Genomic DNA, 20,226 nt, shown 5'->3' on the forward strand with positions numbered 1-20,226 from the left:
GACTCAGCCTCCCAAGTAGCAGGGATTATAGGCGCCCGCCACCATCCCTGGTTAATTTTTGTATTTTTAGTAGAGACGGGGTTTCACCGTGTTAGCCAAGCTGGTCTTGAGCTCCTGACCACAAGTGATCCGCCTGCCTCCACCTCCCAAAGTGCTAGGATCACAGGCATGAGCCACCGTGACTGGTCTTTTTTTTTTTTTGAGTTCTTATCATATCACCAAGTGCCATATAATATGCGCATCCAATACTTACAAATCTTCACTGGGATACTCTACAGGAACCTCAGCCTTTCCTTGTCCCAAGCTAAATTCCTTTCCCTATAACCCCACAATCAACTCCACCAAAAACAACACGCTGATATTTTTCTCGTCTTTTTTTATTTTTGTTGAGGCAGGGTCTTACTCTGTCACCCAGGCAGGCGTGCAGTGGCACGATCATGGTTCATTGCAGCCTCAACCGCCTCAAGCAATCCTCCTGCCTCATTTTTTAAATTTTTTTGTAAAGATGAGATCTCACTATGTTGCCTGTGTTGGTCTTGAACTCCTGGGCTCAAGTGATCCTCCTGCCTCTGCCTCCCAAAGTGCTGGGATTATAGGCGTGAGCCACCCGCCTGGTCTTCTTGTGTATCTTATGTTGTAATGTTGTCAGGTCCTCAACTGGGAATCTTGACATCATTCTTTATTCTTCCTTCCATACATCACCCAATATGCTCTCCCTAAATCTGCTCTCTCCCCTCCATCTCTGCTGCTACTGACTTGGTCTAGCTTTTCTTTTTTTTTTTTTTTTTTTTTTTTTTTTTTTTTTGAGACGGAGTCTCGCAGTCGCCCAGGCTGGAGTGCAGTGGCCGGATCTCAGCTCACTGCAAGCTCCGCCTCCCGGGTTTACGCCATTCTCCTGCCTCAGCCTCCCGAGTAGCTGGGACTACAGGCGCCCGCCAACTCGCCCGGCTAGTTTTTTCTATTTTTTAGTAGAGACGGGGTTTCGCCGTGTTAGCCAGGATGGTCTCGATCTCCTGACCTCGCGATCCACCCGTCTCGGCCTCCCAAAGTGCTGGGATTACAGGCTTGAGCCACCACGCCCGGCCTGGTCTAGCTTTTCATCATCTCTGACTTAAACTATTGCAGCAGCTACTAACTTGGTTCTCCAATACTGCCCTTACTGTTACTGACACAGTACTCACAGTCCCCGACTTAGGATGGTTCAGCTACAATTTTTTAACTTTACAATGTGAAAGTGATGCACATTCAGTAGAAACTGGATTTCGAGTACTCATACAACCATTCTGTTTTTCACTTTTAGTGCAGTATTAAGTAAGTTACATGAGATATTCAACATTTTATTGTAAAATAGGCTTTGTGTTAGATGATTTTGCCCAACTTTAGGCTAAGGTCAGTGTTCCGAGCATGTTTAAGGTGGGCCAGGCTAAGCTATGACGTTTGGTGGGTTAGGCATATTAAATGCACTTTCGACCCAGGGTGTTTTCAAAGATGGGTGGGCTTATCTAGACATAACCTCATCATAAATCAAGCAGCATCTGCATTGTTCCCACAATTTCCTGCTTCAAAGTCACTACCAGCTCCCTACTGCAAACTTCTCAGCATGGTGGTTTCCTTCTCAGTAAAATAGGGAGGGTTTAACAAGATAGTGGACATCTGGGACAGAGAGACTTCATAAGCGCTCATTAGGCTTCTTCTGCCTGGAACTTGTTCTGCTTGGACCCTCCCCCCATCAAGAGCATCTCTCACCTGGGAAGTTGCGGCAGCCTCCGGCCGAGCAACCCCGCACCCAGCGGCCCTCATTCACAGACACTGTCCAGGTCTGAAGCTTGTCAGACTGCAGAGCGTCGGCCGTGAGGTTGCAGATCTCCAACTTTGTGAAATGGTAGATGAAATCCTTATAGGACATCCTGAGAGGTTGGAAGAAAAGAGAGACCCAAACGGGAAAAGGTGAGGAGGACTGGGCGTGGAAGACCCCAGGGCTAACACAGCACAATAATAAAACAGTTACAGGAACTTGGCCAGGGTCCCAGAGGAGCCTCTGTTTCCTTTTCAGGGCAAACGCTGTCACTTCTGATGCATCTACTCCAAACCACCATCTTTCCTAACAATGATTCAAAAATGAGCCAGGCCCTGAAAGACAAATGTCGCATGCTCTCATATGTGAAAGCTAAAACAAAGTGTATGGAATGGAAGAGGGAGTAGATGGTGGTTACCAGAGGCTGGGAAGGGAAGGAGAGGGGAGAATGAAAAGAGGGTGGCTAATGGATACAAAATACAGTTAAATAGAAGAAATAAGCTCTAGTGCTCACCCGGGCGCGGTGGCTCACGCCTGTAATCCCAGCACTTTGGGAGGCTGAGACAGGTGGATCACCTGAGGCTAGGAATTCGAGACCAGTCTGGCCAACATGGTGAAACCCCATCTCTACTGAAAATATAAAATACAAAAATTAGCTGAGCGTCATGGCAGGCAACCTGTAATCCCAGTTACTTGGGAGGCTGAGGCAGGAGAATCACTTGAACCCAGGAGGCAGAGGTTGCATTGAGCTGATATTGTGCCATTACACTCCAGCCTGGGCAACAGAGTGAGACTCTGTCTCAAAAAAAAAGCTCTAGTGCTCAGTAGCACAGTCAGTAAGGCAAACACAGCTAAATAAGAATTTATAATATAGTGTGTGTGTATATATATGTGCGTGTATACATATATATGTATTAAAATATATATGTATTGCATAAAATATGTAAGTAAACTGTATACATATTATCATCATTGATTTGGAAAACTCACATTTCCTTGTAATGAGAAAAGCTCTGCTACAAATTTGCCTGTTGGTTTATGTCCAAACTTATATTCTACATATACCTCTTCAAGCTGAAAAATATGAAGGAATCTGAAGAAAAGGAAACTAAAATACTCAAACTGTCATGAGGCTTTGCTTTCATACTGTATATATATACGTATACACACACACATTTAATATGTATATATACGTGTATACGTATATATGTATATATACACACACACATATGTCTGTATATATACGTGCGTGTGTGTGTGTATATATATATATATTTTTTTTTTTTGACAGAGTCTCGCTCTGTTGCCCAGGCTGGAGTGCAGTGGCGTGATCTTGGCTCACTGCAACCTCCACTTCCTGCAGTCAAGGGATTCTCCTGCCTCGGCCTCCCAAGTAATTGGGATTACAGGTTGCCTGCCATGACGCTCAGCTAATTTTTGTTATTTTGTATTTTCAGTAGAGATGGGGTTTCACCATGTTGGCCAGGCTGGTCTCAAACTCCTAGCCTCAGGTGATCCACCCACCTCAGCCTCCCAAGGCGTTGGGATTACAGGCATGAGCCACCATGCCCAGCCTATAGTATCTTTCAAAATAGCTAGAGGAAAAGAACTGTAATGTTCCCAACACAAAGAAAAGATACATATTTGAGATGATGGTATCCCAATTACCCTAATTTGATCATTACACATTGTATATGTGTATCAAAATATCATATGTACCCCCAAATATATATATAGCTATGATATATCCATAAAAAATAGAAGGCCAGGTGTGGTGGCTTACATCTGTAATCCCAGCACTTTTTTTTAAGACAGGATCTTGCTCTGTTGCCCAGGATGGACTGCAGTGGTACAATCATAGTTCACTGCAGCCTCAACCTCCTGGGCTCAAGTGACCCCCTGCTTCAGCCTCTCAAATAGCTGGGACTACAGGCACACACCACCACACCTGCCTAATTTTAAATCTTTCTGTAAAGTTGGGGTCCCATATGTTACCCAGGCCCACATCCCAGCATTTTGGGAGGCCAAGGTAGGAGGATCACTTGAGCCCATGAGTTTGAGACCAGCCTGAGCAATATAGCGAGGCCCATCTCTATTGCAGTTTTCAAATAAATTAAAAAATAAAGTAATAAAAACACAAAAAACCTTTCCTTTGACATTATACTAAGACAAATTTTTTTTTTTTCCCAAGACAGAGTCTCACTCTGTCATCCAGGCTGGAGTGCAGTGGTGTAATCTGGGCTCACTGCAACCTCTGGCTCCCGGGTTCCAGCGATTCTCCTGCCTCAGCCTTCCGAGTAGCTGGAATTACAGGCCCACGCCCATCATGCCCGGCTAAATTTTGTATTTTTAGTAAAGATGGGGTTTCACTATGTTGGCCAGGTTGGTCTCGAACTCCTGACCTCAAGTGATCTGCCCACCTTGGCCTTCCCAAGTGTAAGACAACATACTTAATGTCTGCCACAGTGTCAGACATTAAATATGTTGATAGAAAAATTCTTATTTTCCCAAAAGGAACTAAGAAAAAGAGAACAATGTTGTTGTTTTCTTTTTTCCTAACACATTGGCCACAAGCCATGTTTCTCATTTTCTTTATTTTTTTTGTTTTTATTTTTTAGATATGGGGTCTCATGATGTTATTCTGGCTATACTTGAACTCCTCGGCTCAAGCGATCCTCCCACCTCAGCGTCCCAAGTAGCTGGGACTATGGCATATGCCGCCATACCCGGCTTGCATCTCGTTTTCTAAGCGACTGCTCTTAGCTACTGCTTAAGCTTTATTATAATCATTGATTTGGAAAACTCAAATTTCCTAGTAATGAGAAAAGCTCTGCTACAAATTTGCCTGTTGGTTTATGTCCAAACTTATATTCTACATATACCTCTTCAAGCTGAAAAATATGAAGGAATCTGAAGAAAAGCAAACTAAAATACTCAAACTGTCATGAGGCTTTGCTTTCATATTGTATGAGGAATGTGATTTCCAACTGTAACACAACTCTCTTAATAAATACACCTAAAAGCTTTCTGCACCTCTTATCGGTTGTAATTGGAATACAAATAACATGGCTATAAAAATTAGAAACCCATAAAACCCATTTTCATTTTTTGTTCCTATCCACTCATTCTTCATTTACATACTTTTCCTTTTTAAAACACTGACGTATAACTTATGAACAATAAGGTGTAGAAATCTTAAAAAACAATGACTCCAACTCATGCATCTTGATGGGTGAGCTCATTTCGTGCCAGGTGCACGGAAAAGAGAGATTGTTTGGGAAAGAAGAGACAAGCAAACAATTTTAAGGGTGATGAGCATCATAAATTAATCCCAGTCCTGGGGGAACTTAGGGGGCTCTCCTTAAGCTGAGACTTGAAAATTCTCTTTAAGCTGAGACTTGAAGCCTGAGTAGAAGCAACCTGAGATGGTGAGGCTGACGTTGGAAGATCAGGGTGGAGCTTCCTAGGCTCAGAAAAGAACTGTGCTAAGTAAGGCCAAGGTGCATGTGGCTGGAATAGAGTATGTGGCCGGAGGGGCACAGGGGAGGCAAGAGCCATGTCATGTTGGTCTGGTCCTGGGCTCAGTTGTCCCTGTGGCCTGGAAGGCTCCTCTCAGAACCTCATTCTTGCTGGGCCTTGGGCTGGAGGAGGAGAACACAGCCCACATCTCTCAAGGGCTGGAATCTGATAACCTCAGCTGGGGATTGACGTCTGAGAGTTCCCCTCTCTTCCCCATCCCTTACCCTTCTGGGTCTTCCTGGGTTCTGGACTCACCAGAACTCTCCATCCTCAGTGACCTGGTGCTGCAGACGGGCCATCTCATCTTTGTCCACAAAGTTCCAGTCCTTCCAACTGGTGGGAAAATGGAGGAATTAAGGAAGGAGGAAGAAGGGAAGGCCTGATGTAGGTTGGGACAGGAGAAATACAAAGAGTTGCAGCCACTGTGAACCACCAAAATGTTGACCTCATCTGTTACCTTCAGTGTGAAACCCAATAGCAGTGACTTCTCACATCAAGACTGAGCGTAAACTCCTTAAATGGGCTGGTGAGGGCTTGACCCTTCTCCTCATCATACTTTAAAGGTTAAGAATTGGGTTCTGGGCTGGTCGCAATGGCTCACACCTGTAATCACAGCACTTTGGGAGGCTGTGGTGGGTGGATCATGAGGTCAGGAGTTCGAGACCAGCCTGGCCAGTATGGTAAAACTCCGTCTCTATTAAAAATACAAAAATTAGCTGAGTGTGGTGGTGCGCGCCTATAGTCCCAGGTACTCAGGAGGCTGAGGCAGAAGAATCGCTTGAACCCAGGAGGCAGAGGTTGCAGTGAGCTGAGATTGCACCACTGCACTCCAGCCTGGGCGGCAGAGCAAGACTCCGTCTCAAAAAAAAAAAAAAAAGGAAGAATTGGGTTCTGGACATAGACAAACTGGGAGTTCCATTTAATAATAGTGCTAGCTATGCAACCTTGGGCAGGTCACTTAACCTCTGTCAGACTCTGCTTCCTCAACTGCAAAAGGAAAATGATTATGTCAGCTGTTCACAGGGCTGGGCTGGGCAGATGAAATAATGCACGCAAAGCTGTTAGTAGAGTGCCTGTCATATAATAAGAAACTCTGAGTTACTAAGAGAAAAAGGCCAAGCCTGTGAACATCTCCTTTCCTGTGCCGGGAAACAGCCCAGCATTGTGTTTCTAAAGACTGGGCAGTTTTCACACTCTCTCTCTCTCCTCACGATGGGGCCAATAAAGTGCACATATGTTTCAGGCTCACTGAGGAGAATTCAACTAAACTGGGTGCTCCCTGGAAAGGTAAAGGGTTGAGGAGGTGCTTGGAGTCAGTGAGAGCCCTGCAGGGGACATGGAGATTCCTGAGGCCAGGAGAAGGGATGCAGTAGAGGGAATCTCCTTGAGTGAACAGCGTTGGGTCCACTTGTCTCCAGTCCCTGTGATGGCAGCGTCATGGTAAGTAGGGCGGGGCCGCCCACCAAGCTCTGAGGCTGGAGAACACAGCAAGGGTCCCTGCAGGTGACTTGGGCCAGTGAAGTAGACAACTGAGGAGTCACTGAGGGCCTTCCCAGAGCAGAGAGTTGCTCCCTTCAGGTAACTTTTCTCTACGCTTCCCCTCCCACCCAAACTAGGTGCAGAGGCCCCCTCTTTGTGATCCTTACTGTGGCATTGATCTCAATTATTGGTGTGTGCTTGCCTGTCCTTCCCCGGACCTTAAACCCACAGGCACAGGGCCCATGAGTCTGCGTTCATTTCTACATCCCCAGAAGGTAGCCTAGGGCCTGGCAGAAGTCAGCAGTGAGGAAGTAAGGATTTGTAGCGTGGATAAGTGAAGGAAGGCATGTGAATGTCTGCAGGAGGCAGTGAGGACACGAGGATCAGCCTCTAATCACAGTGTATCAAGGGAGGCTCTGGGTTCACAGACTATTCCCAGTGCATTGACCTGTGCCTCCTATGTAGTAGGTGCCTAAGAAACATTTGCTAAACGAGTGACTGAACAAACCAGTAATTACATGCTGGGCTAAGAGGTACCCAGCGATACATAAGCACAGAAGCCAGGGGCCCAGGCTGCCTGGGTGTGGTCCTTCTCCTCTACTGAGTCCTGCCATCGCCTCTCGAAATAAGAGGAGCTCATGGGCTCATTCAGTAGTGAATCGCCTCCCGTTCAGTCGGGGTCATCAGGAACCAGTGGGACTATGGAAGTTTTGCAAATGTGCTGAAGCCTTCATAATAACTTCCCATGTTTGTTACTTTTGTTGCCCCCAGTCTATTCCTTTCAGTGATAAGCAGTAAAATTCAAAGGGCTCTTGTGCCTTCGTACAGGGATAGCACGGGTAAGGAAATCTTGGCAATGGCTCAGCACTTTCCAAAAACAGTCCCATTTACTCCTCATATCAGCCCACACGGTAAGTGCTAATAATACTGTTCTCATTTTACAGGTAAACCAACACAAGACTCCAAGAAGGAAAGTCACTTGTCTAGCCCAGACCCCTGCATTCATACTCTTTTCCTGCCTGGACCTTCCCCACGCTTTCTGGAATCCTTCCTTTCCAGCCAATGGCTGTCAGTAACCTCTCTGGGTCCCCAGCACCCCGCTTCCGCTCCTGGCCCTTCCCTGGAGCCAACACTTGTGCCCCTCTTCTCTGTGGATCATTGGTTTTGAGGGTGATCTTATACCAAGCATCTTCAATACTCTCATGGCTCAGTTCCCAACACAGCCTTGTCCGGGGCCCTGTTGTCCCCCACTGCCAATCCCGTGGGGTCCCCTCACCTACCCATCACTCCAAGAGCCGTTCCACTCCACCTGGCCCCAGGGATTCCGCAGCCGCACCAGCTTCACTTTCTCACCTTTGAACAGGACCTTAAGCACAGAGAAAGAGCTCTCATGCTCTGCAGCCTGTCTGGAAAGGGACTCTTCTGTCTTGCCCTGAGGGCTGGGACGGGGCTGAGGGGCAAATCCCTTACGGGAGGGTGTTCTGCCTGACTCTGGCCAAGGAGACTAATCAGAAGTGTGCTGGGGAATGGAACAGTCAGACCTTTCCTCCTGAGTCTGCCTGATTTAGGGCTTGGCCATCTCCTCTCTATCTTCTAAGAGGCAATTTTCTCAGGAACATCCTGCCGTTATGAGCTTCCGGGGAGGAGGCGGGGCATAAACAGTAAGGCCCTGCTAGCACATTAGGTGTCTTCATATAAATTAGAAAAAAGGCCTCTGCTGGCCAGGCGTGGTGGCTCACGCCTGTAATCCCAGCACTTTGGGAGGCCGTGGCAGGCAGATCACAAGGTCAGGAGTTCAAGACCAGCCTGACCAACATGGAGAAACCCCCGTCTCTACTAAAAATACAAAAATTAGCTGGGCATGGTGGCACGCGCCTGTAATCCCAGCTACTCAGGAGGCTGAAGCAGGAGAATCACTTGAATCCAGAAGGCGGACATTGCAGTGAGCCAAGATTGCGCCACTGCACTCCAGCCTGGGTGACAGAGTGAGACTCCATCTCAAAGGAAAGAAAGAAAAGAGGAAAGAAAAGAGAAGAGAAAAAGAGAGAAAGAGAGAGAGAGAAAGACAGACAGACAGACAGACAGACAAAAGGCCCCTGCTGACTGAGGAACTACAAACAAGCAGACTTCCTCTGGTCTGCTGCAATGGGCTGATGCAGGCAACTGCCCCTCTCAGCCCATCCTTCTGTACAGGGCACAACCTGCCCAACTGTGTGCAACAGGCCTTACAATGTTCCTGTCTCAGACATGGCCCAGGAAAGCCCAGAAGTCCCAGAAGGAGCAAAACAGAACAGTCAGCCTCTCGTATCCATGGCTTTGGCATATAACCAATCGTGGATCAAAAATATTCAAAAAAACAAAGAAAAAACAATAGAAAATAATACCAAAAAAACCCCAGTGCAGTGTAACAACTATTTACATAGCATTTCCGTTGTGTTCAGTATCGTAAGTAATCCAGAGATGATTTAAAGTATACGGGAGGATGTGCATAGGTTACATGCAAATACTACTCCATTTTATAGAAGAAACTTGAGCATCTGCAGATTTTGTTAACACTGGGGCTTCTGGAACCAGTCCCCGTGGCTACCCAGAGACAAATGTAGCTTTCTGAACATGAGAGAACAGGAAGCTCAAGAACACATGAAACCAACTTTGTAAAAGCAAAGTTAAGTGATATTTCAATTTGTTCATTGGAAATGTTGGAAAAATTGCCATCTTTAGCTCGAAAAGCAAAGATAAACAAACGATGCACCAACCGTGGCAGGATCCACCTTTACCAGTTTCACAGGCCCCTCTGCGTGGCTTGGACCTTGAACTGAATGTCCTGATCAGAGGCAAGCTCTGCAGACAGGAAAGGGGCCCCAACAGCTAAGTCCTGACTTCAGGAGGTTAACCCAGGAGGGTTCCCTTGCCCCACCAAGCCCCACCAGGCTCACCTCATCCAGCCCCGTGACAGAGTAGGCGTGACCTCTGACCAGCCCGCAGGCCATTCTTGTTTCATACTGAACTGGAACGATTGTCTGTAAAGCAGTAACCAGAGAGCCCATTAGGGGCAGGGAAACAGAAGTTCTGCCGCTTGGACGCAAAGTTCATCCTAGTTCATTTTCCGGGCTCTGTGAAGACACAGGCCACTCTGCTCGCTGAAAGTGTGCCTCATGACCACGAATAGACCTTCACTGGCTCTTTAACAGTGTCAAGAGACACAGCTCCAGACAAGCTGGTCTCCCTGAGAAGGCTCTGTCCTGACCATCAGAGAGCAATGTGGATGCTGGGATGCGGGGTGGGTAACAGCGTCCCTGCCCCTCCTTTCTGGATCCCTTAGTATCCTTCAAAGGAGGAAGGGGTAGAGTTGGAGGCTGCCCTGGGCTTCAGGATCCCCCTTCCCCTGAGGCCATCCAGGGTTGACTCTTCCTGGAAGAGAAAGGAGTTGACAAAAGGGGTTAGATGACACATAAGTCTAGCTTTTTCTTTTTTCTTTTTCTTTTTGTTTTTTCAAGACAGAGTCTCGCTCTGTCGCCCAGGCTGGAGAGCAGTGGTGCGATCTCGGCTCACTGCAACCTCCGCCTCCTGGGTTCAAGCGATTTTCCTGCCTCAGTCTCCCGAGTAGCTGGGACTACAGGCATGTGCCACCATGCCCAGCTAATTTTTTGTATTTTTAGTAGAAACAGGGTTTCACCATGTTAGCCAGGCTGGTCTCAAACTCCTGACCTCAGGTGATCCACCCGCCTCAGCCTCCCAAAGTGCTGGGATTACAGGCATGAGCCACCATGCCTGGCCAAGTCTAGCCTTTTTCTTTACATCCCCTCACCTCCTCCACACCCACCTAGAACATAATATTCAAGAAATCAAGAGTCCCGGTGCCCAGGGAGAGAATTCTGAGAAGGCCCGAGGAGATCCCTGCTCAGATACGACCGTGCCTAAGGGGTAGCTCTTCCATTTGCAGAAATTTCCAAGCTGCAGCCATGGGGGATCCTTGGCAGAAGGGTAGGATCACTAAAGTCCCATGAGCCCTGGATAGGCTCTCTATGGCTTCCGTGTGCCGACTAACGTAACAGCTTTAAAATGAGCCTCCCAGAGCCTTGCTAGGCTGCAGAATTCCTAGAGCCTTTTTCAGGGTGAGGGATAGTATCGGTGGAGCCAGGGCTTTTGGCATCTCGGCCTCTCCCAGATCTCAGTCTCTTCCAGATCTCAGTCCTCATGATCCAGATCATGCCGAATGGACTGGGAGGGGGTGGGAGACTCATTAATCCTTAGTTGTAGACCTGGGAAGCTGCTTGAAATGAGTCTTCTGTCATTACCTAAACATATCATTCAACCCAGCAATTCTACTGCTGGGAATCTGTCCTATGGAAGTCACCATGGATGTATACAAAGATGTATCTATTGGAATGTTCATTATAGCATTTTAGAATAGTAGCAAAACAAAACAAAGAAAAAAAACTCCACTTTCCAATAATAGGGTATCGGGTAAATAAATTATAACATATCTGCGTGTTTGAATATCGTGTAGCTACTAAAAAATGTTACAGGAGAATACTTTGGGCACATTAAGAATATCAAACTAGGCTGGGGGCAGTGGTTCACGCCTGTAATCTCAGCATTTTGGGAGGCTGAGGCAGGTGGATCACTTGAGGTCAGGAGTTCGAGACCATTCCAGCCAACATGGTGAAACCCCGTCTCTACTAAAAATACAAAAATTAGCCAGGTGTGGTGGTGTGCACCTGTAATCCCAGCTATGTCGGGAGGCTGAGGCAGGAGAATTACTTTAACTTGGGCGGCAGAGGTTGCAGTGAGCCGAGATGGCACCACTGTGATCCAGCCTAGGCAATACAGCGAGACTTGGTCTCCAAAAAAAAAAAAAAAAAAAAAAAAATCAAACTAACTGAAAAAAGTGGGCTGCAAAGAGGTACATACAATATGAAAACATTTTAAAAATAAAAATATAGATTCACTGTGTGCACAGAAAAATCCTGGAAGAACATACACTAGATGTTAAGAGTGGTTATCTTTACATGGGGAAAAATAGAAGTGAAATTTTCTCCTGTGTTTTTCTGTATGGCTCAGTATTCTCCAGTGAGCAGGTATAACTTATGAAAGTACTAGAATATAAACTCTACAAGAGGGAGACCTTGCTTTTTCCACAAATACTGAAAAAGAGGAGAGAATTTGTTTTGCTAGAGGAGTGCCTGGAGCATAGTAGGAGCTCAAAAATAAGTGCTGAATGAATAAACGAATACATTAGAAGAGGAAAAATATTTTAAAATAAATTAAGTCTCTCTGCTATTTCTGTCTGACAGTTCGTTATAAGAGGAACTGCCTGGACCATGGAATATATGCAGAAACTCCAGCAGAGATTCCCTCCAAAATCCTGGTTCTTGCACGTTCTTCAGGAGCCTTGGCTGAGCAAGTTATTTCAACCCAGACCCTTGGGAGGTGCCAGGTGGGGGTATGTGGGTAAGGCCCTGGCTGCTGAGGGGAGTCTGACACTGGCAGGGCGGGGTCATGTGGGTTGGAGGGATGGTCAGTCCTGATAATCGGAGGCATACACACCCGGGTCGGTCTTTCAACTGAGCCTCTGGGGTCGAGGTCTGAGTCCCGGAACAGTGAGTTATCCATATTCCTCACCATCCGTGCAATCAGCTCTCCCATGTTCAGACCAGAAGGAGAGGTTCCATAGGTCATGTTCGTGCCATCCTGAGGCCCGATACAGAGAGCAGGGAACAACCCAGGAGAGGGAGAGAACAAATACAGAAGGGTGGAAAGGGAAGGAGAGAGGAAGAAGAGATGGGACAGACAAAGGGAGAGAGGAGAGATCAACAGAGCACGAATGGAGGAAAGATGGAGAAAAATGATACAGGAAAAAAAAGTTCATCCATGCTGTTGTGTGCTAACTGATCTTCCAAGCTCCACCGGGCGTGTTATGGAGAGAAAGGGGCAGGAATTCAGCTTAGACCCCATCCTCCCCGATGGAAACCACTAAGACTATCATAGCAATATACTGAGCCCCTCAGGGAAGACATGCCCCCTGAAGGAGGCCTGGCCACGGGTGGCCATCTCCCTACCCTTGACTCCTGTCTCAGTTCACAGCATTTCTTTGCACTGAAGGGGGCTGCAGGTTTAGCTTCTCCCAGGTAACAACACAAAGCCCACGTCCCAAGTAGGGGATGTGGTGAAAGTGCAGTGACTGGGAGGCTTTCTTAGGGAAATGGTGGGCTCAGGTCCACAGCCAAGTATGTGGCCAGCTTAATGGGAGCATCATGAGACTGAGGAGCGTCAGCAAGGGAGGCCTCCACTGACACAGGCCTCTGGACTGATTTCCACTGACATTCCAGAGCTTGAAATGTCTCTGACCAGTGTCTTTATTGAAAATCCCCAAGAACTGTTCTCCCTTGAGAAATTCCCAGTCCTCAAAGTTGACAGCCAGTTCCTGCTTCCTCAAACAAAACATGCACTCTGTCCCACACAAAAGTTCTATGCTGCCCTTCATTGGGTAAAAGGCTTCCTGACACTTGGAGCTCCCTGCCCTGTGCCCCAGACCCCAGACTTACATCAATGGAGCAGCCCATGAGGGAGCCTCTCTCGATGGCTTTCTTCATGATCTTGTACATGTCACTAGGAGCGTCCTTGATCTCAAAAAACTCTGTCACCCCTCCTGTGAAGTCCTCCATGGCCTCTGTGGTGTTCCCACCTTTCAGAGCTTCGTAGGAACCATGGAGCCTTAGAAAGAGGATGAAGACCAATTTGGGGTCACAGAGTTCCAGGAAACAAAGCCCAGGTACCACTGCCACCAGAACTTTACCTCTTGGATGCCGTGATGTTCTTTCACCAATTCCACATTAACGCTGTGAACTAATGGGATGGAAACAACGATTCCCTTTCTTCATAAATGAAGAAACTGAGCTCAAGAGGCTAAGTGATCCACCCAAGACCACAGAGAGCCAGAGGCACTGGGATTGAAACCCAGCTATTCCCACTTCCTGAGAGCTATTTTCACTACATCCTGAACCCTGAGGAAGGGCTGCATTGAAGTCATTAGCAGCTGCCAGTGTGGTGGCTCACACCGGCAATCCCAGCACTTCGGGAGGCCGAGGCTGGTGGATTGCATGAGCTCAAGAGTTCGAGACCAGTCTGGGCAACATGGTAAAACCCTGTCTCTACAAAAATTAACTGGGCATGGTGATGCCCGCATGTAGTCCCAGCTACTTGGGAGGCTGAGGTGGGAGGAGCACCTTGAACCCAGGAGGTCAATGCTGCAGTGAGCCGTGACTGCACCACTGCACTCCAGCCTGCGTTACAGAGTGAGACCTTGTTTCAAAAAAATTTTAAAAATCCATTATTAGCATCTGGGGTGAGCTTTTAAGTTGAGAGACAACATGGTTTTATAAATCTGCTATAAGCATGTGAGGCTGAGCCAAGCAAGACCCTGGGATCTGAGCTCCAGAGATACAATGCTCTGATCCAAGACTTGCAATGCCACCATGGAGGTACAATGAAAGAACTCACCTTGGTAAGCTAAAGCTAAAGGTCTTCTATGCAAATCTTCATTTCTACTCTTAAAATTTAATGTTTTTAATTAGAGCTGTTGTTGCCTGGAACTGATCCCTAACTTTGGGTCACAGTTGGACACCAATGCCCACACATATGGGTGTATAGAGGCACATGCCTCTTCCTGTGAGTGAGGCCTTGGCTGGATTTTGCAACCCACTTTCTCACCTCTAGTGGATTTTGCAACCCACCCACTTTCTCACCTCTAGTCCCATCTCACATTCTAAAGCGTTACTTACTTAGCATAAGCCTTCTCCAGCAGAGCGCTCCAGAACTCATTGCGGTGGTTGGACTTGGTGAAAACCAGTTGATTGTTGTACGTTGGCAGGCAGTCATCAATAACTACGTCCACCCACTCTCCATAGCGCCAGAACTGCATAGAAGCGTCGAGCACAGAGTCACATACTCAAATTACTGTTAGGAAATGTGTCCTTCCTCCACATTCCTCAGGGGGTTCTTGGATCCCAAAGCAGCATCATTTCCTAAACTCTGCATCTGGGTGCCTGTTCATCCTATTCTGGTTTGGGGTGTGTGAATCTGTCTCTAACTGGACTATGTGCTTTTCGAGGGCTGGAAGTGAGTTACATATACTTCATGTCTTCCACAGAGTCCAGCCCTGTAATGGATATAGTGGGTGCTCCCTGAGTGTCTTAGGATGTAAGATTTTCATTCTCCTGCTCAGCAGGTCTGGGGCAGGGCCTGGGTGTCAGTACTCTCAGGTGCCCCTAGCTGATTCAATGTGGCCAGGGTTGGGAACTATGCAGTGAAGGCACTGTACTGATTTAGGGTTTTTGTTTGTTTTTGACGGAGTCTCGCTCTGTCACCCAGGCTGGAGTGCAGTGGCGCAATCTCAGCTCACTGCAAGCTCCGTCTCCTGGGTTCATGCCATTCCCCAGCCTCAGCCTCCTGAGTAGCTGGGACTACAGGCGCCCGCCACTATGCCCGGCTAATTTTTTGTATGTTTTTAGTAGAGACAGGGTTTCACCGCGTTAGCCAGGATGGTCTCGATCTCCTGACCTCATGATCTGCTTGCCTCGGCCTCCCGAAGTGCTGGGATTACAGGCAGAAGCCACTGCTCCCGGCCTTGATTTAGGTATTTCTTGATGCCAAACTGAAGAACAAGGATTGAAATGGAGGAACAAAGTGACCCAGAATCTATTCTAGCTGTAGCAGGAACATTGTCCAATCATTTCAAGTTTGGATGTTGCTCTTTTTTGAATGAATCAGTTTGAACTGAAAAGGGCCAAATGCAGTTTAGTCTCCTTTTCAATGGCACTTTCTCCCTCATTGAAAAGAGAACAGAAATCTATCTGATATTTGTGTTTAAGGCCCTTTAGGCCGGGCGCGGTGGCTCAAGCCTGTAATCCCAGCACTTTGGGAGGCCGAGACGGGCGGATCACGAGGTCAGGAGATTGAGACCATCCTGGCTAACACGGTGAAACCCCGTCTCTACTAAAAATACGAAAAACTAGCCGGGCGAGGTGGCGGGCGCCTGTGGTCCCAGCTACTCGGAGGCTGAGGCAGGAGAATGGCGTAAACCCGGGAGGCGGAGCTTGCAGTGAGCTGAGATCCGGCCACTGCACTCCAGACCGGGCGACAGAGCAAGACTCCGTCTCAAAAAAAAAAAAAAAAAAAAAAAAAAGGCCCTTTAGATCTAAGACCCTTTAAATGTGCCATGTTCCCAAGGCAGCAGGAGGGGGAGTCTGAGCCTGGGGATAGACCTTTTCTGAGGCCTTCCGTGCTGAGGTGCAAGATCAGCAGAGCAAGAACTGGTTATGTGGGTCATCCTGGGACATGAGGGAGCCTTTGAAGCTGGAGATAGGCTGACTCCCCAGCATCCCAGAACCTACGAGACCCTCACAGGTAGAACTCAGTTTGGTTCTGCTCTAGCACTAGCTCTATGCCAAGATGACTGGGACTCAGAAAACTTCCAGTAACTGGATGGATTCTAGAACCATCAGACTCAGTTCTAGGGCAAACAAGAAGCCTGATCCCCAGGTTAAGCAGACTCTTCTTCCAGGACTTGGAAGAGAGGAGTGATAGCCTTGGTACCGCCATGCCTTAGAGAGGAAGAAGTACACAGGAGCCCTGGACAGGGGTTCCTGTACAACCTGAAGGGTCCTGTGGTGTCCCAGTGCTAATATCTTAGGGACCCACCTGAGAAGGGCTGCAGGCAATAACAGCAGCCAGACAGCTGCAAAGACAAAAATAGACCCACAGTAAACAGGATGTCTTCCTGCCTTTCTGGGACATAGTGGAAGGTGGTGGGGGAGGGATTAGGGATCCAGAGATAAGCAACTGCTTCCTCCCAGGCTTGAAGCCTTAAGGGGGTCCATGCCCACTGTTGCTGCTGGGGGTAGATGGGTGGAAAGTTTCCTCCAGCTTCTGGGAAGTCAAGGCCAGGAGACCAGCGGTGGGTGGCCTGCAGCTGACCCTCTTAACTACACTCTCATTACCTCACCTGGAAGTGGAAGATCCCTGCGTAGTTTTTGATGAAACTTTGATCATGGGGTATGACTCGGAAAAGAAGGCGCTGGTTCAGGGTCAGGCAGGCAATGGCCGCGAGAAACCAGCAGTCCCCTGCAGGCAGACACAGGGCACATATCGTGAGCAGTCCTGCTCCTCCTGGGAAGAAAAAGCCCCAATCCCAGCCAGCCACTCCACTTCCCTGAACAGGAACTCCCTTGGTGCCCACTGTCCTACTTCCAGATCTGACCTTACAGAGGTGTCAACCCAGGGAAGGAAAATGGGACAGGAATTCCTTGACAATATGATCAACAGGTAACTTACTCCCTGTGACTAGACATTTTCCTCAAGGCTGCAGGCAGTTCCTCCAACTGCAGTATAAACTCACTTCCTTTTTAGGCCTCAATGGAGACAGAGCAGTAGGTGATCATAACCGGGCTGTTCTTCCTAACACCTGTAGGAAATCTACCCTGCCCCGTGCCTTTGCAATGTGAGTCCAATTCCTCTTCTGACCTCAGCGAAGACTGAGCATCAGAGAACCATCCACCAAGATGATTTGTACTGGAAGGAAGGCCAGGTAGGCAGCTGCCCTGGAACCGGTCTATAGGGGGCAGTGAGACATTGCTGGCAACGGAATGAGATCGGGACATTTTCTTATTTCTAGAGTTCTTTTCTGACAGAGTACTATATGTAGTTGGACGTAAGGCTTTGCTCTCTCTCTCTCTGTGTGTGTGTGTGTGTGTGCGCGCGCGCATGTGTGTGTAATAGGGGGTGTACCTGGTCATAGAGCTGCCTTCTAAGGAGGATGGGTTAAGTGAAATGCAACTGAGAGTGTGCAGGGGGGGGACGAGAGCTGCCTGCAGCCACCCTCCCCTACCCTCCTTGGAAGCAGCCAGTCTTTCCTTGGAAAGAGTGTATTGGTTTGAAGGTCCCAGATTATTATGTCCAGGGCTCTGCAGGAAGCCTTCCCCCAGGTACAGGAACCCAGATATTCATCTGATTTCTTCTCAGCCTCCCTTTCTGGAACGAAATAAGACAAATTCCTTTCATTTGGTCTTGGGTGCCCCTTTTCCTCAAATTTAAATTGTTTCTGTTGATGTTCTCTCCAATTTTACTTCACAGAGCTTGCTTATAGTCCACACCAAAGACAATACTTTCTGAACAAGAGGTCGAGAGAGAGGAAGATCAGATGGAGCAGCCAAGCTAACCAAAGAGAAAATTAGATGCTCATCTACATGGCGGATGCCACCTTTGTTGAAAGACTCCTTTAATACGGAGCTGTGCTGGGGCAATTTAAACAAGGGTTCCAGTTACAAGTGCTTTCCTTGGCGATGCCTTTTGTGTGTATCTAGAGTCTCCATGCCCAAGGGGCATGCTTGGTGCACAGTCACAGCGCTGTCTTCCAAGACAGACGGGTACAGTGAAAAGCAGGGCTTTTGTCATGCTGAGTGGGGTATGTAAGTGTCCTTGAGATGCTGGAGAGGAGGCCACAGGATGCAGATACCCCCTGTGACGCACGGCAGAATGCAAAAGAGGCGTGGAGGAGGAAACGAAGCAATCGCCAGCATGTAGATAAGCGACCATAAAGCAACTGTTATAAAAAATCTTCCAAAAAGTTACTAGAAGCAAGAACAGATTGTCCCTTTACCTCCTGGAAAGGGATCACACCTTGTAATCACCCCTTGATCATCTGGCAGGATCTGACCTGAGGCACTTTCCTACCTAGATCTCCTTGACAGATGTCAGTTCTGTTGGCTCCATCAATGATAAATCGGGGATTCTCGCAAATTTCCTGTGAAACAAAAAGGAAATGACCAGGTAATAATAATTGTGTGTGTGTGTGTGTGTGTGTGTATATTTATTTTATTTTATTTTATTTTTTTCAGACAGAGTCTCACTCTGTCGCCAGGCTGGAGTGCAGTGGTGTGATCTTGGCTCACCACAACCTCTGCCTCTGGGGTTCAAGTGATTCTCCTGCCTCAGCCTCCCGAGTAGCTGGGACTACAAGCATGCACCACCATGCCCAGCTAATTTTTGTATCTTTAGTAGAGATGAGGTTTCACCATGTTGACCAGGATGGTCTCCATCTCTTGACCTCGTGATCCACCTACCTCGGCCTCCCAAAGTGCTGGGATTACAGGTGTAAGCCACCGTGCCCGGCCGCAGTAGCTATTATATATTGAGTTCCATTATGTAGTGTTCCTGATAGTATTCCATTTGGCCCTGTGAAGGGAATACTATCATTCTTATTTTTCAGATAAGGAAACTGAGGCCCAGCGAGGTTAAGAAACTTGTGCAAAGACACACAGCTAGTAAGTGGCAGAAGCCAGAAGCATGTCTCCTTTTTATATTGTCCCATGCTGCTTCCCACACTGTCATACTATCCAAGTAAGGATGCACCTTGAGAGTTAGGGCAGTGTCGGCCAGGCATGGTGGCTCACGCCTGTAATCCTAGCACTTTGGGAGGCCAAGGCGGGTGGATCACTTGAGGTCAGGAGTTCGAGACCAACCTGGCCAACATAGTGAAACCCTGTCTCTACTAAAAATACACAAATCAGCCAGGCATGGTGACAGGTAATCTCAGCTACTCAGGAGGCTGAGACAGGAGAATCAAAATAATAATAATAATAAATTAATTAAAATAAATAAAATATAGATTCAGTGTTTTGTTTTTTTGAGACAGAGTCTCACTGTGTCACCCAGGCTGTGCAGTGGGCAATACAGGCTGGAGTGCAATGGCGCCATTTTGGCTTACTGCAAACTCCGTCTCCCAGGTTCAAGCAATTCTCCTGCCTCAGCCTCCCAAGTAGCTGGGACTACAGATGTGTGCCACCATGCCTGGCTGGTTTTTGTATTCTTAGTAGAGACTTTTTTTTTTTTACACCAGAAGCAATTGGAGCAGTATATTTAAGATGCTCAAGGAAAGAAAATGTGAACCAAGGATTTATATACAACATGACTTCTTTTATTCATTTCAAGAATAAGGGATGTGGGCAAACTGTTTCTAATACATTAGAATTCAGGGAATATTGTTCCCAGAAGCTCTTCCTGAGGAATATACTAAAGAATAACTTTCAGACAACCAGAAGGTTTAGAAGGACATTAACATAAGGACTGGGAATAAGTAGTTAGTATATCGTTATTTGTAGATTTAAAACTACATGATGGCTGGGTGCAATGACTCACACCTGTAATCGCAGCAGTTTGGGAGGCCGAGGTGGGTGGATCACAAGGCCAGGAGTTCAAGACCAGCCTGGTCAACATGACAAACTCCCGTCTCTACTAAAAATACAAAAATTAGCCAGGCGTGGTGGCTCATGCCTGTAGTATCAGCTACTTGGGAGGCTGAGGCAGGAGAATTGCCTGGACGCAGAGGTTGCAGTGAGCCAAGATCGCACCACTGCACTCCAGCCTGGGCGACA

At 47.5% G+C, this 20,226-nt stretch overlaps 1 protein-coding gene and 1 long non-coding RNA gene across 6 annotated transcripts in view; one reads left to right on the plus strand and one right to left on the minus strand.

The window, feature by feature from the left end:
• Positions 1–20,226, minus strand: part of CAPN3 (calpain 3) — a 43,885-nt gene that overhangs the window by 11,088 nt on the left and 12,571 nt on the right. For 4 of the 5 annotated variants that reach the window (XM_033190426.1, XM_033190425.1, XM_033190424.1 and 1 more), the window contains exons 2-10: positions 18,527–18,596; positions 16,800–16,918; positions 14,578–14,711; positions 13,342–13,510; positions 12,344–12,487; positions 9,730–9,813; positions 8,074–8,159; positions 5,570–5,647; positions 1,747–1,907 (exon numbers count right to left, since the gene is read on the minus strand). In XM_033190426.1, coding sequence (XP_033046317.1) covers positions 1,747–1,907; positions 5,570–5,647; positions 8,074–8,159; positions 9,730–9,813; positions 12,344–12,487; positions 13,342–13,510; positions 14,578–14,711; positions 16,800–16,918; positions 18,527–18,596 — 1,045 coding nt within the window. Of the gene's footprint in view, positions 1–1,746; positions 1,908–5,538; positions 5,648–8,073; positions 8,160–9,729; positions 9,814–12,343; positions 12,488–13,341; positions 13,511–14,577; positions 14,712–16,799; positions 16,919–18,526; positions 18,597–20,226 lie in introns of those variants that run through there. The other variant, XM_033190428.1, reaches the window with a different exon arrangement.
• On the plus strand, positions 1,818–4,603 carry LOC117070809. Its single transcript, XR_004432063.1, has 2 exons — positions 1,818–1,947; positions 4,414–4,603. It is a non-coding gene; the product is annotated as an uncharacterized LOC117070809 (long non-coding RNA).

The sequence above is a fragment of the Trachypithecus francoisi genome, unplaced genomic scaffold (genome assembly GCF_009764315.1).
Source record: "Trachypithecus francoisi isolate TF-2019V2 unplaced genomic scaffold, Tfra_2.0 Lachesis_group3, whole genome shotgun sequence".
Lineage (NCBI taxonomy): Eukaryota > Metazoa > Chordata > Mammalia > Primates > Cercopithecidae > Trachypithecus > Trachypithecus francoisi.